The sequence below is a fragment of the Annulohypoxylon truncatum genome, assembly GCF_022578515.1.
Source record: "Annulohypoxylon truncatum strain CBS 140777 unplaced genomic scaffold F4807scaffold_49, whole genome shotgun sequence".
Lineage (NCBI taxonomy): Eukaryota > Fungi > Ascomycota > Sordariomycetes > Xylariales > Hypoxylaceae > Annulohypoxylon > Annulohypoxylon truncatum.
Window position 1 is genome coordinate 20694 of NW_025953835.1, and position 11260 is coordinate 31953.

Sequence of the window (11260 nt, forward strand, 5' to 3'; positions counted from 1 at the left end):
TCTAGCTCTGGTGTAGTACCTGCTGTTTAAGTGCTAAAGGGACCTTTAGTACCGGCAGGTGGTAAGACATAGTGTGAGTCTAAGACTCTAAGTGTAACGCGGGACATATGACTCCCTGACGACACGGCCCTGTAACATTACCACACATATCTCCTTTTAATCCCGAAGTTGATGATGGCTGACTGTGCCCACGAACCCCTTCGTAAGTCGAGAATCGGCCGACCGGATCGTGTCTTGTATTTAAACGTGTCGAGTGAGTAGGGCGCCACAGGCAAGACAATAGGAAGATGATAATTGTAAGATAAATTGTCTGGTGGCTTACCATGTACGTGGTCTCCCGTATGTGGGAACGTAGATTAGAATACTATTGACGCGTGGCATATGACCATCCCTATTCTGGTTGGGTCCCTTCACTCAGTCGACCTCTGAGATCGCGATTCCAACCGTATGTCTCACTCGCGATGTTGAGTTGGGTCGGTTGGCCCAATGCAAAGCTCTGCTTTACCCCACGCGTCTTTCTTATATTTGCTGGTATCGTGAAATGGTCATGTTATGCTATTGGGCTTATAGTCCCATTCTTAGGGCGCGGTAACACATGGCTATGTATGTATTATCGCTTGCCTGATGTCCAATGGAATGTATGAGCAACTTTGAACTTCGGCTTGACGCTTATCACGAGCGTCACTCGCCAGCTGAGCTGTGAAGGGGCCGCTCTGCTGGGGTCTATTTTGGCTCGTAAAATATCTGTCACTTACCCTATCTATCGAATCAGGATGCGGGTAACCAAGTTTTAAGCAAACAGCTCATGAGGCGCAGGCAAAGGGCTAGTCCAGGTTTCAGAGTAATAATACGTAACTTCACACTTACCAGGCAAAGGAATAGCAAGGATCCTCATGGCCGCACCCCACATTGTCCTCCACACTAGAAAGACGAGAGCGGGCGGCATCGCACACATACTGTAGTCGTCATACATGAAAGGTGTCGCTTGGCGCTATGGTTTCTACCCCCAGACCAGATTAGGAAGTGCACATACCCTTACCTACTTGGCCGTTATTCGCCGCTCGATCAGTAGGCTGGGTTGCGCAAGAGCACGACTTCAGCACTCTATTCGTCCAGCCTTTTTCCCTTTCCCCATGATCTAAGATAGCGAATTCCCATACTTTCGTACAGGAGTTGCGGTGAAGAAGAGAGGTCGAGCACAAGGCTTGCGATACCGTCGTAATTGCAACCCCAGAGGGAGAAAGTGGGCGACCCCTTCGTCGCCATTTTTTTAACCCCTCGTCTCCTTGACCCCTCGAAAAGCGTAGACAGGTACGGGGAACGCGGCCGGTCGATCATATTTGATCCGATTCGCGTTTCGCGTTTTCACATGTTTCCGCAGCACCCGTTGATTTTCCGACTTTATTCGGACGAGAATGAAAAAGCATAGAGGATAGATAGAATAATTCGGCGGCGACCGACTTTAATGGGACCCCGAGATTTAGCGTTTTAGCACGCAAAGTGGCTCTCTCACCATCATCAGGCAATGATAACGCCGCAAATCAGCTGATCGGCGCCCGCCTAATGCTCCAGTATTGTTAGAAACCTGCTTGCGGAATATTGCTTCAGGGCACTGGGCAGGCGGCCGGTTCTTGTGCAATATGCGGCCTGCACTTGGATCCCATCCTTCGCACGTATCGAACCCCGTCTCCTGTAATCGCCCGTGCCTGCATGGAGGGACCCCGTCGGAGGGGTCAAGGAGTAATGCCCTCGAAGTAACTCTCCATTTCTGGGGAGACAACCACGAGATGATATTAGAGAAAAAAGGAAAGAAAATACGCTCCTCGTAACTGAATTGGCTCCCTCGAAGCTGGCGACGATTTTATGCGCGCGGAGAAGATCCAATCATAAACAATAGTGATGCTCCCCCTTTGAAAATCCGGAGTGGAAATGCGATTCTATTGGGCTCCGAAGGTCTTCATAAACGAGCCCGAAGTTTTGGAATATGTGCATAATCAATGAATTGTTGGCGTTGTCAAAAGTATTGAACCAACAGGAATGATTTGTTTCTAAGTTTAGGTATTTACCTCAGCACAGTGCCTGGCACCTGCCTGGATACGTATGCAAGTAGCGATAAAGTTTGAAAGTCTCCAGTTCTTTCCAATGACAAATATGGCAAAACCTGGAGCCCCCGCAAGATTCAAACTTCCTGTACGCGTAATGAAACAAAGTCTGGGGTTCGAAAGTCAGTGCTCGAATGCCCTTTCTCAAGTGCGCATGTGATATTTGATGTCTGAACTCACAATCTCCTGAGTTTAGTCAATCTTCACATGATCGTCTATAATTTAGATAACATTAACGCATTCTACATGGGAACCTTACAATTTAGTTACTCAACAATATACAATATTCTAACGTCATAATTTCGATACCTACCTGCTGTTGTAGGAGTGCTAAGATACGCCTAGACGCCTAGCGCCTAGCCCAAGAAATGGATACATATTATTACCTCACGATCATCAGGTAGGCACTCCTAATTCCCATTCAGCCGTGCCATCGGCTTGTTACGAGTTTCGTACTGAAAAAGATAGGTACAAGCGCAATATGTAAGACGGAGCGAACGGACTCCTACCTTACCGCAAGGCGGGATTTGGATATGTATCACGTCAGCGGATGTTAGAATTATCTTGCTCTTTCAGGTCGCCTCAGGATCGAGGCTGAGCAAAAATACGCAATAGCCCCCCTATGGAACTCCATCCCCTTAATCCACTTGCTACCTACCAGGCAGCCAAGTAACCGGCCAAGGTGACTAGCCAAGTAATTAGGAATGTAAATAAGCCAAGCAGGCAGGTAAGAAGGCTAGACACTGCTACATAACATAGTACGTTGCTTACCTTATGAGACTCCGTCGTAACCGTCACTGTCATTGGGGGCTCGCGCATCTACCGTTGGCAGGTTGCATAAGGAGATGATGCCTCCTCTTCCCACCGCTTCTTCAGCGCAACCGCAGGATTGGACGACAGCTCTTCGGGGACGTCCGGTAATCAAATTCTTCTTTTTCTCTTTCCAAGGTTCTTCCCCCTGACTTCCCTCTCGCAGGGCTGATGGCTGACGCACTGCCGCCGTGCTTCCTGCCTGTCATTCCCGTCCCCCAAAGCACGAAACCCCATGTACCCCATCCGTTACGAGAGAGAAAGAAGTAAGGGGATAAGGCCATCCGGGTTTTGTGGGGGCGGCTTTTTATTATTATCATTACTCATGTTCCATTATAGACTTACTTTTAGTACCAGTGTTTCTCCTCCCTATCATCCTTCGGTAGGCGGTGAGCATAAAATTTGAGAGTAGACAGGTAAAAAAGAATTTTCTTCTACAATACTTGCGTGTCATTTTATCGTATGCGGGTGCCCTCTTCATATCGAAATATTACTATGACTACATGTATTAAGCCTACCTCTTGGAAAGTTTACATAATATCCCATCCCGCCTTATCACTAAGCCGTAACCCATGTAAGAGATCTGGAGGAAGGCCTTGGCAAGGCCCAGGGTAGCCCGCTCCGAGCCGAATCCCTCTCGCTGCCTCTATCCCTTAATTTCTCCATATTCTTCCCAGTCCCCCCGTACCTTCCGTCCAGGTACCTTGTTCGCATTCGGCATATGCGGGGTGCTCCAAGGAAGACTACATACAAGGGGGTGAGCTATGCTGCGTAGTAATCCGTGATATGGCAATAGGATGGGATGAGCGGCGGTGGGGGATCAGGTAGGTATTATTAGTCACCGAGTCACTAGGTAGCCATCTTTCAAAAATGTATACATCGTTGCAACGAATTCTTCTTTGTGTAACGATGTCATGGTGTTCTCCAGCTTCTCCATAAGGTTGGATCATTGCGTCTCAAGAGAACATCCGAGACCTGAGCGTTCCCTTTTTAGGGTTGTGGCGTTACGAACGGCGATGCGTTGAGTTTATTTTCATAATCTGGGGTTGGGACATGTCGGTTGAGGCGCCACGGAGGAATTTTTGAACCCGACGACTTAGGAGATTTGTCACGATGAGCATAGCATACTAGGTAGGAAAGAAAATGGCTTCTAAGTAAGCTTAAGCTAACTGGTGTGGAAAACCTGTCTCTTGGGGTTTCGGAGATCTAGACCGAATTTCATTTGCCTGTGCTTTATGTCATTTACCATTATCGACTACCAATAACTGTGAACATGTCGCCTGTCTTTTTGACCAGTACCGCCAAGCCTGTACCAAGATATTGGCCCGATATTGAGCTGAAATGCGCGCACTCAAACGGACCCTTCACCAAAGCCCCCTTATAGGCATTTGAAGTTGAGAGAAGAGAGGAAACAGAATAGCTCGCCGCCCAAGTTTTTTGACTGCCGATCCGGCCAAGCTTCACAATGCTTAAACCCGCATCCCGCTGTACTCGCCGATTCCACCGTCTATGAGGAACAAAACCAACACCGATATGCCAACGCTGTGAGTGGAACTGATATAAAATATAAGAAACGTAAAATGGGATCCGGTAATCTTGTTCTCGTCGATCTTTCCCCGGCCATTCTGCTCGGTTAAAGGAAACCCAGAGTAGAGAAATTTCACTCCTAAACCCACTAATAACACGAATTCTAGCCGCCGATGAGGGTCTCAAGTCTATAGATTCATAAATCTGCCAGATAACATGGCAAGCCCAAATAAACCACCCATCCCCTCACGGCATGATTGCTTGAATACTACCGCAGGTAGTCTTATTAAACAAGCCGTATAGTAGCTGCAGCTCTCGAAAAAACTTCGCCATTGGAACGCCACCTCTTGTCTATGTAACCCTCTATAATTTAAGTCGTTATTCATGCCGCAGTGGATATTTCAATCATCATTGAATTCCCGAGCCTACATCCTATCCATTAGGTCGCCACCTGCAAGACTACCACTTGCTGAGCTTCGGCCGCTGGTGTTGTAACCGTCATTAGACAGGAGGTCATGGACTGCGACCTTCGGCACCTGAGGTACAGGCAATTTCCTACTACTATCAGGTCGGCTAATGATGTCCGTAAGGGATAAGCCGCTGGGTCGAGGACCGTTGTTGGTTGTTTGCGTGGGTGGTGGATATGCCACCCCTTCGAGATGTGGTTCCATCGGGGCTAATGCGGGAGTATGACCCAACGTCAGGTTCCGTAGAGTCGGGAGTTCGATACCAGCATACGGCCGAAGACGCGGGGAGTGAGCGGGTGTTGCAAGTGGCGTGTGATCCGGTGTGGGGGATAGAGAATCATGAGAGAAAGTTGGAGATGACGGTGCGGTGGAGTTGGGCGAGTTTGGCCTTGATCTCTTGACATGGCGAAGAGCATGAGAATAGTGATCATCATGATCATCTGAATGCGTCCTTGTCATATGGTAAGCAGACAGGGAAGGAAGATGGCCTCGAGAGTTGTGGACGCTGTTGGCATAGTATGGGTGAGGTCGCGCCTGGTGGTGATGAGCACCCATGTTCTCGCGTTCAAGCTGGTTCGAGACGTTGGCCAAAATGCCAATATCCATGCTGTGGCCAGGATGCGGGCTATTACCACTCATATTTCGGCCATAATGGTGCAAAGGTCCTGGATGCGGAATAGCGTATTGAGAGTATGAGTGAGGTGGTGAAACGTTCGGTGAAACAAGCGTAGAATTAGGTGCCGATTTTATAGACCTTGGGTTAGAAGGGGGAGGCATCATCGAATCCGGCGTAAGTGCGTGACCCAATCCGTGATGCGTGGCCTGTCCGGCCTTGTTTCCTCTCCTCGAGTTCGGGTTGTTGTGTATTCTCGAGTGACGAGTGAGTTCATCAGAACGAGAGAACTTTTTACTGCACCCAGGAAATTGGCAGGCATGTGGCTTTTCACCAGTGTGAGTTCTGATGTGCCTCGTCTGATGTTCTAGACGGTGGAATGCCTTATCACAAAGAGGGCACTTGTACGGCCGGGGCAATTCATTGGTGTTTTCGGCGGGCTGGCCACCAGGGAGAGGGCCGTTCGGCCGGATAACGGTAACCGTAGCCATATCGACGTCTCCTTTCGAATTCCCGTCGTTGCTGATTGTTGTGGTGGGCTCAGGATTCAGCAGGTTGGAAAAATCCACCGCTGACTGTGAGCGTTGCATGTGATCGTCGCCAGCCAAGTGGGCACCGCCTTTTCCTCGCTAGAATAATTTCTTAAAGGGGGAAATAACGGCGGTAAGTTAAGCTGACGGATAGCCGGTCGTTACGATAGTCAAATCTTTTTTGTCGTGGCTAATATTTTGGGTTTCCTTTTTCTTCTCTTTTTTTCTTCCTCGGTATTCCCACGATATTTATTAATTGCTGGTGCTGTTGTATTATTGTTGTTGTTTCGTAGCCGTACAACTTTTTTAGTCGGGAGCTGGGGAACGGTTGCAGGTGTAATAGTGCGGGTAGAATTTCGAAAGGAAAGCCGTTTGGGGGGATGGGGGCACTGGTATGATTTTAAATGAACTCCAGGTTCAGTAAGAGCGGGCGGGTCGGAAAAGTTAAGTTGGGATTGGAAAGTGCCAAAACGTGCTACGAGTGACGAAGGGTTCCCTAGTTTCTTAGGTACAGTACGGTATCGTACAGTGCAATGTGCGCAAGGTTAGGTACCCAAGGACTTGTAACTTTACAATGTTCCAATTGCCTACAATTGCCCCCGGGGCCCTGCCTTACAAGAATCCCCTAGTGTGGGGGGATCCAGTAGACGGACGAAAATGGCCTGGGGGAGTTGGAACCCTGGGGACCCATTCTGAAGGAGGCGCACATGCGTCCTTTGGTTGGTCCAAATTTTGGTTGGTTAGTTTGGTTTTAGTCGGTTGGGCAAGTCCTTGAAGGGGGATCCCTGAGCATGGGTACATGGGTACCTAGGTACGTATAGCTAGAATTGGGGAAGGGGAAGGGGGAAAGGGGGGAAGAAACGTGGAGGCCGCTGAACCTACTGAACTACTTAGGTACCTCGACACTGTACTTGACCACTGTAAAAAGAATTGACTTAGAGGCACATAGTAGAGTCAGTCGTCTACATATGAGATTGTTCGAATATCCGATCTTGAAAATCACCATTCGCTGACACTTAAGCGGTCTAGATCAACATGCAGATACTCTAATCTTAGGCTATCTCAACTTTTTTTTCGCTACTGCACAACTGTACTCTTTACGTCGCCCTTTATAGTACGCGGCATAGTACGGGGTGTGCGCAGAAACGAGATGGTGTGTGAGATTATTGCGCGTGTCGAGGTCAGGGGATTGTAAGTGGACATGTGCTTAGGAATCCCGCTACGTTGGGACCCAGCCTGAACTGTACAATAATATGTGCATATCTCCTAGCACACTGCGTAGGGGTGAGAAAAGAAAAGAATGGAAAAAAGAGAGGGAAAGAGAGGGAAAGAGAGGGAAAGAGAGGGAAAGAGAGGAATAGGCCTAGAAAGCCCACAGCTCAGACTAGGGCTGGGATGGGGGTGGGATTAACAAGAGGAACAATCAGCCACAAATAGTCCTCACTGAACACAACACATGTTCTTATTCCCTTTATTCACAGTTATTCTACTTTCAGCAGCGTATATTATCATGGGCTGAACATGCCTACACGATTAGTACTAGGTACTATTAGTCCTTTCTGTGTTTCCTTTCTATTGCCATGTGCTTCCCTTTTCCGAGATTGTTTGTTGACTTCTTTGTTATTTTTAGTCAAGTCTTCTTTAGACTCTCGAAGAAAAAAAAAACTCGACAAAAAAAGACGCCAGTTTGCATCATTCGGATTACTTAATATAAGCGCATGTGCCGCAAGCAAAAGGAGCCCATCTGAATGGATCAGTAATGGATCAGTAGACCATCGTACCAAGCTCATACTATTCATTCTCATCTTACTAGCCTCATGTAAGTCATCCACCTGAAAATGGCCTGGGTAGCGGCATAGTACGACCGAAATGTGTGGGGATAACAAAGCGGCTGTAGGGAACGCTTGGTTGATTTGACGATGTACTCCCGCCGCGGATACTGCCTCGGTTCGAACCATTTCCCAAAGGCAAATAGAAAAAAATCTACTTAGTTTATGGGGTTGAAGAAAGACCTGCGTCATTAGGTAACCCATCTAACCTGTTTTGTTTTGCCATTTGTCTTCTAAACCAAAGCAAGCCACTTATAACCGTACCTCGTCCGAAGCTCTAAGAGAAGAAAAAATTGCGAAGGCCCACGATGGAAAAGATATGGAGAACGTGGGGCCGAGCTCGGCCGCATTCAAAGCGTACTATGCGTATCCAGCCTATCCGAACTCTTTAGCACGGAGGTTAGATAAGGACCATCTTCGCCATCGTCAACTCGGCACTACACTAAACTACAGAAAGACAATGGGACGGATGGGGTCCGATAAGTGGACCATGGAGCACACTAGAATTGTGAACGGAATGCTATGCTGACATAAGAAAGGGGATATACTACACTGAATTATTAAAGGAAACAAGCTCAGCTCAGCTCAGCCCCTGAGAGGAAACCGGCCAACCATCCTACCGAAGCCTGATGACTATAGCACAGCGTCGCCTTCCTATCTTCGGACGAGGTAATCTAGAATCAAAGATACAGAATTCGGAATTTGATCCCCGCGTATCTTTTTCTTTGGGTTTTTAGTTCGTCTTAAACCTGGGGTAAAGAATGTCGCCACGATTCGGCTTAGATAACAGAGCCTATCACGTTCTTGGAGTTTCTCCCCACAGGTTATCTCTCTAGCCTGGTACTATCGACTAACGCGTATCTTATGAGAGATTCATGCTAGGCAAGGTGCATCCCATACGACATTGTGATCCAAGGTAGCCTTGTCCTGTTCCAAATACTTGCTATCCTAGGTCAACATAGCGTCTTATCGGTTACGCTCTCATCTAATGAGACTAATATTCCAACAAGATTAGTCGAGTATCTGGGTAGTGTGGCTCGAGTTATTGGAATCAACCTGGCCTGGGCACCACTGGATCCACGTTTGACACATGTTTTTGAAGGGGTAAGTGACGATAAAGTCTTACACGTGCTGACGGTAACCGATAGTGACAAGTCGAGCCCATGAATTTTCCCAAGCCTCGGTGAGTACTGCGCGTATAAGACACATCGCGAGAAAGGCATGATTTCTTCTACGGAATTCCTCGGTCAACAGTCAATGTTGATGTAATGGTGCTTGAGTCCTGTTAGTAGTTTACCGAAGAACCCAGTCGGCGCCAAGCTTTTCTTAGGACGTGGGGGTCCGCACGAAAACAGAAAATAGCAAGGCTCGAACAACTTGAGAGTCGATCCTACGTCAGGCAAGCAGGCAAGCAGGCAAGGCAGAAATACACACACAATATTGTCTGCACGATATGACCCATTGGCTGCCTTGTAAGTGCCTGTACATGAAATTGAAGGGCTGCAGGAGCAATTATGTAGTCCTTGCGTATTGGGCAGACTCGCGTCGAAGTCTCATTCATACCAAGGGACTGGCTTGTTGATGCGGGCAAAGAAAGACACTGCAAATGCGTGTAGTGCCAACTGCATCGAGCTCATATATCTCTAACTAATAATACGTACATGAGGATAAGGGGTGATAAGTCCGGGGAAGAACGGGAGTAGCCTTGAAGCCAATCGCTCTATCCTTCATCCTTGAAGATACAGCCTCAATTCCTAAGTGATTCGATACTAATAAGACCTCGGCCCCGGATTGCGGGACGATTGAGATGAGTAGTGAGGATACGAAAGGCCACGTACAAGACAACCCAAGTTTGAGGGCGCAACTCTACATATCGTACTATGTAATAAATGAGCACAACAAAAGTACACACTGTACAATCAACACATGCGCATTGCGCATCTATCATGGTGGAATCCGCTACATAAAACTTCCCCACAAAGATAACACTTAAACTTCCACTGATCCGGGGTCTTAGTTCCACAGATAAACTAAATATTATGCCTCATTAGGTTTAACGACTTTTCAGGATCTAAACGATGCCCTCATTTCCCTAATCAGGCATACCGAAAAAGCACCTCTTTGACCGTCGTAATTGTGCAAACGAGCTTTTTTATATTGCCAAGTCAATTTGGAACCTGGGGCAGCAATTCTCATCGCGAGATTATATACTATATAATTGCTACCTAGCAAACAATTATAACGTTTATTTAATATACCTATAAGGTACTACGTTGTAAACAGGGGCTTATGCAATATCTGTACTAAGTGATAAAATAATCCAAGAATAAAACTAAAACATGCTTTATCTAACCGTTTTAATGCGAGATGTTACCCGTGGGATCTCGACTAATGATCAAATAATGCAACTACACTAGACGATATTCTCCGACCTATATCGGCTCATATGATAATTACAGTAACTATTACAGCAATAAACAGTATGATCGCCTATCCGACGTAGGAGATATTTATCAGTCAGCGTTTGTATGTTCTTAATGCATAATAACATAAGAACACCTCATACCTATCGACTATCTGCGCGGTGGCAAAATAGAGGTTTTCTACTCCTTCCGGAAACCGAGTCTATTCAAAACTACGTGTACAGCAGTGCGGAGATGAGCGGAGAGTTGCGCTTCTCCGCAGAAAGGCTCTCTCCGCAGTTCAATTTACTGAATATTCTGGAGCCCATTCTAGAATGAAAATAGAGTGAAGGCCAACAAACGCACATAGGGTCCAGCAACGTCTTGGCAAGGCGATATTAACGACCGAACGAGCTTCCTGTCAATCGGGCCATTCTCTGATGTTTGAGTAGGGCCTTAGCTACTACGTAGCATGCGTAGCGAGAGGGGGAGAGAGGCTGGCCTGTCGAGCTTGGTGAATGCTCTTACCCCTTTGTACGAGCCGCGAATCCCCTACGAGTCAGGTACCCAGGCTGCTAGGTTGCATCCAAAAAACACGGGACGCACTGTGCCTCAGTGCAAATTCGATTCGATTAAGTAAGCCGAAATACCGAACAAGATCCATCACTCCGTTAGATTTAGACGACTTGGACACCCACAAATTCCTATCAATAGATCAGCCAAGATCCTGATCCTTGATCTTTAGGATAATCGACAGAAGGAATATAGCCTTGCTGAACAATGATTAGCAGTACGGACTCGAACTCCACACTGACTGATTGGTATCAACTAGATAACGCTTGTCAGTAATGAGACGAGGTGTGGTTTTTTTTTTTTTTTTTTTTTTTTTTTGCGGGCGAGCATTCACTAGAAACAGAGCTGCGGAATAATTACAGCCGCAACGGCAGTCGTTAAGGCCTCTCAGGGTTACTCAGTGGGGG

The 11260-nt window shown here is 47.2% G+C and overlaps 1 protein-coding gene across 1 annotated transcript; it reads right to left on the reverse strand.

The window, feature by feature from the left end:
- Positions 1-4864: 4864 nt before the first annotated feature.
- F4807DRAFT_454286 (uncharacterized protein) lies at positions 4865-6109 on the reverse strand (the record flags this gene model as incomplete). Its single annotated transcript, XM_048000557.1, has 1 exon — positions 4865-6109. One exon carries the CDS (start codon positions 6107-6109, stop codon positions 4865-4867), a length of 1245 nt encoding a protein of 414 aa, XP_047849430.1.
- Between the last annotated feature and the right edge of the window lie 5151 nt (positions 6110-11260).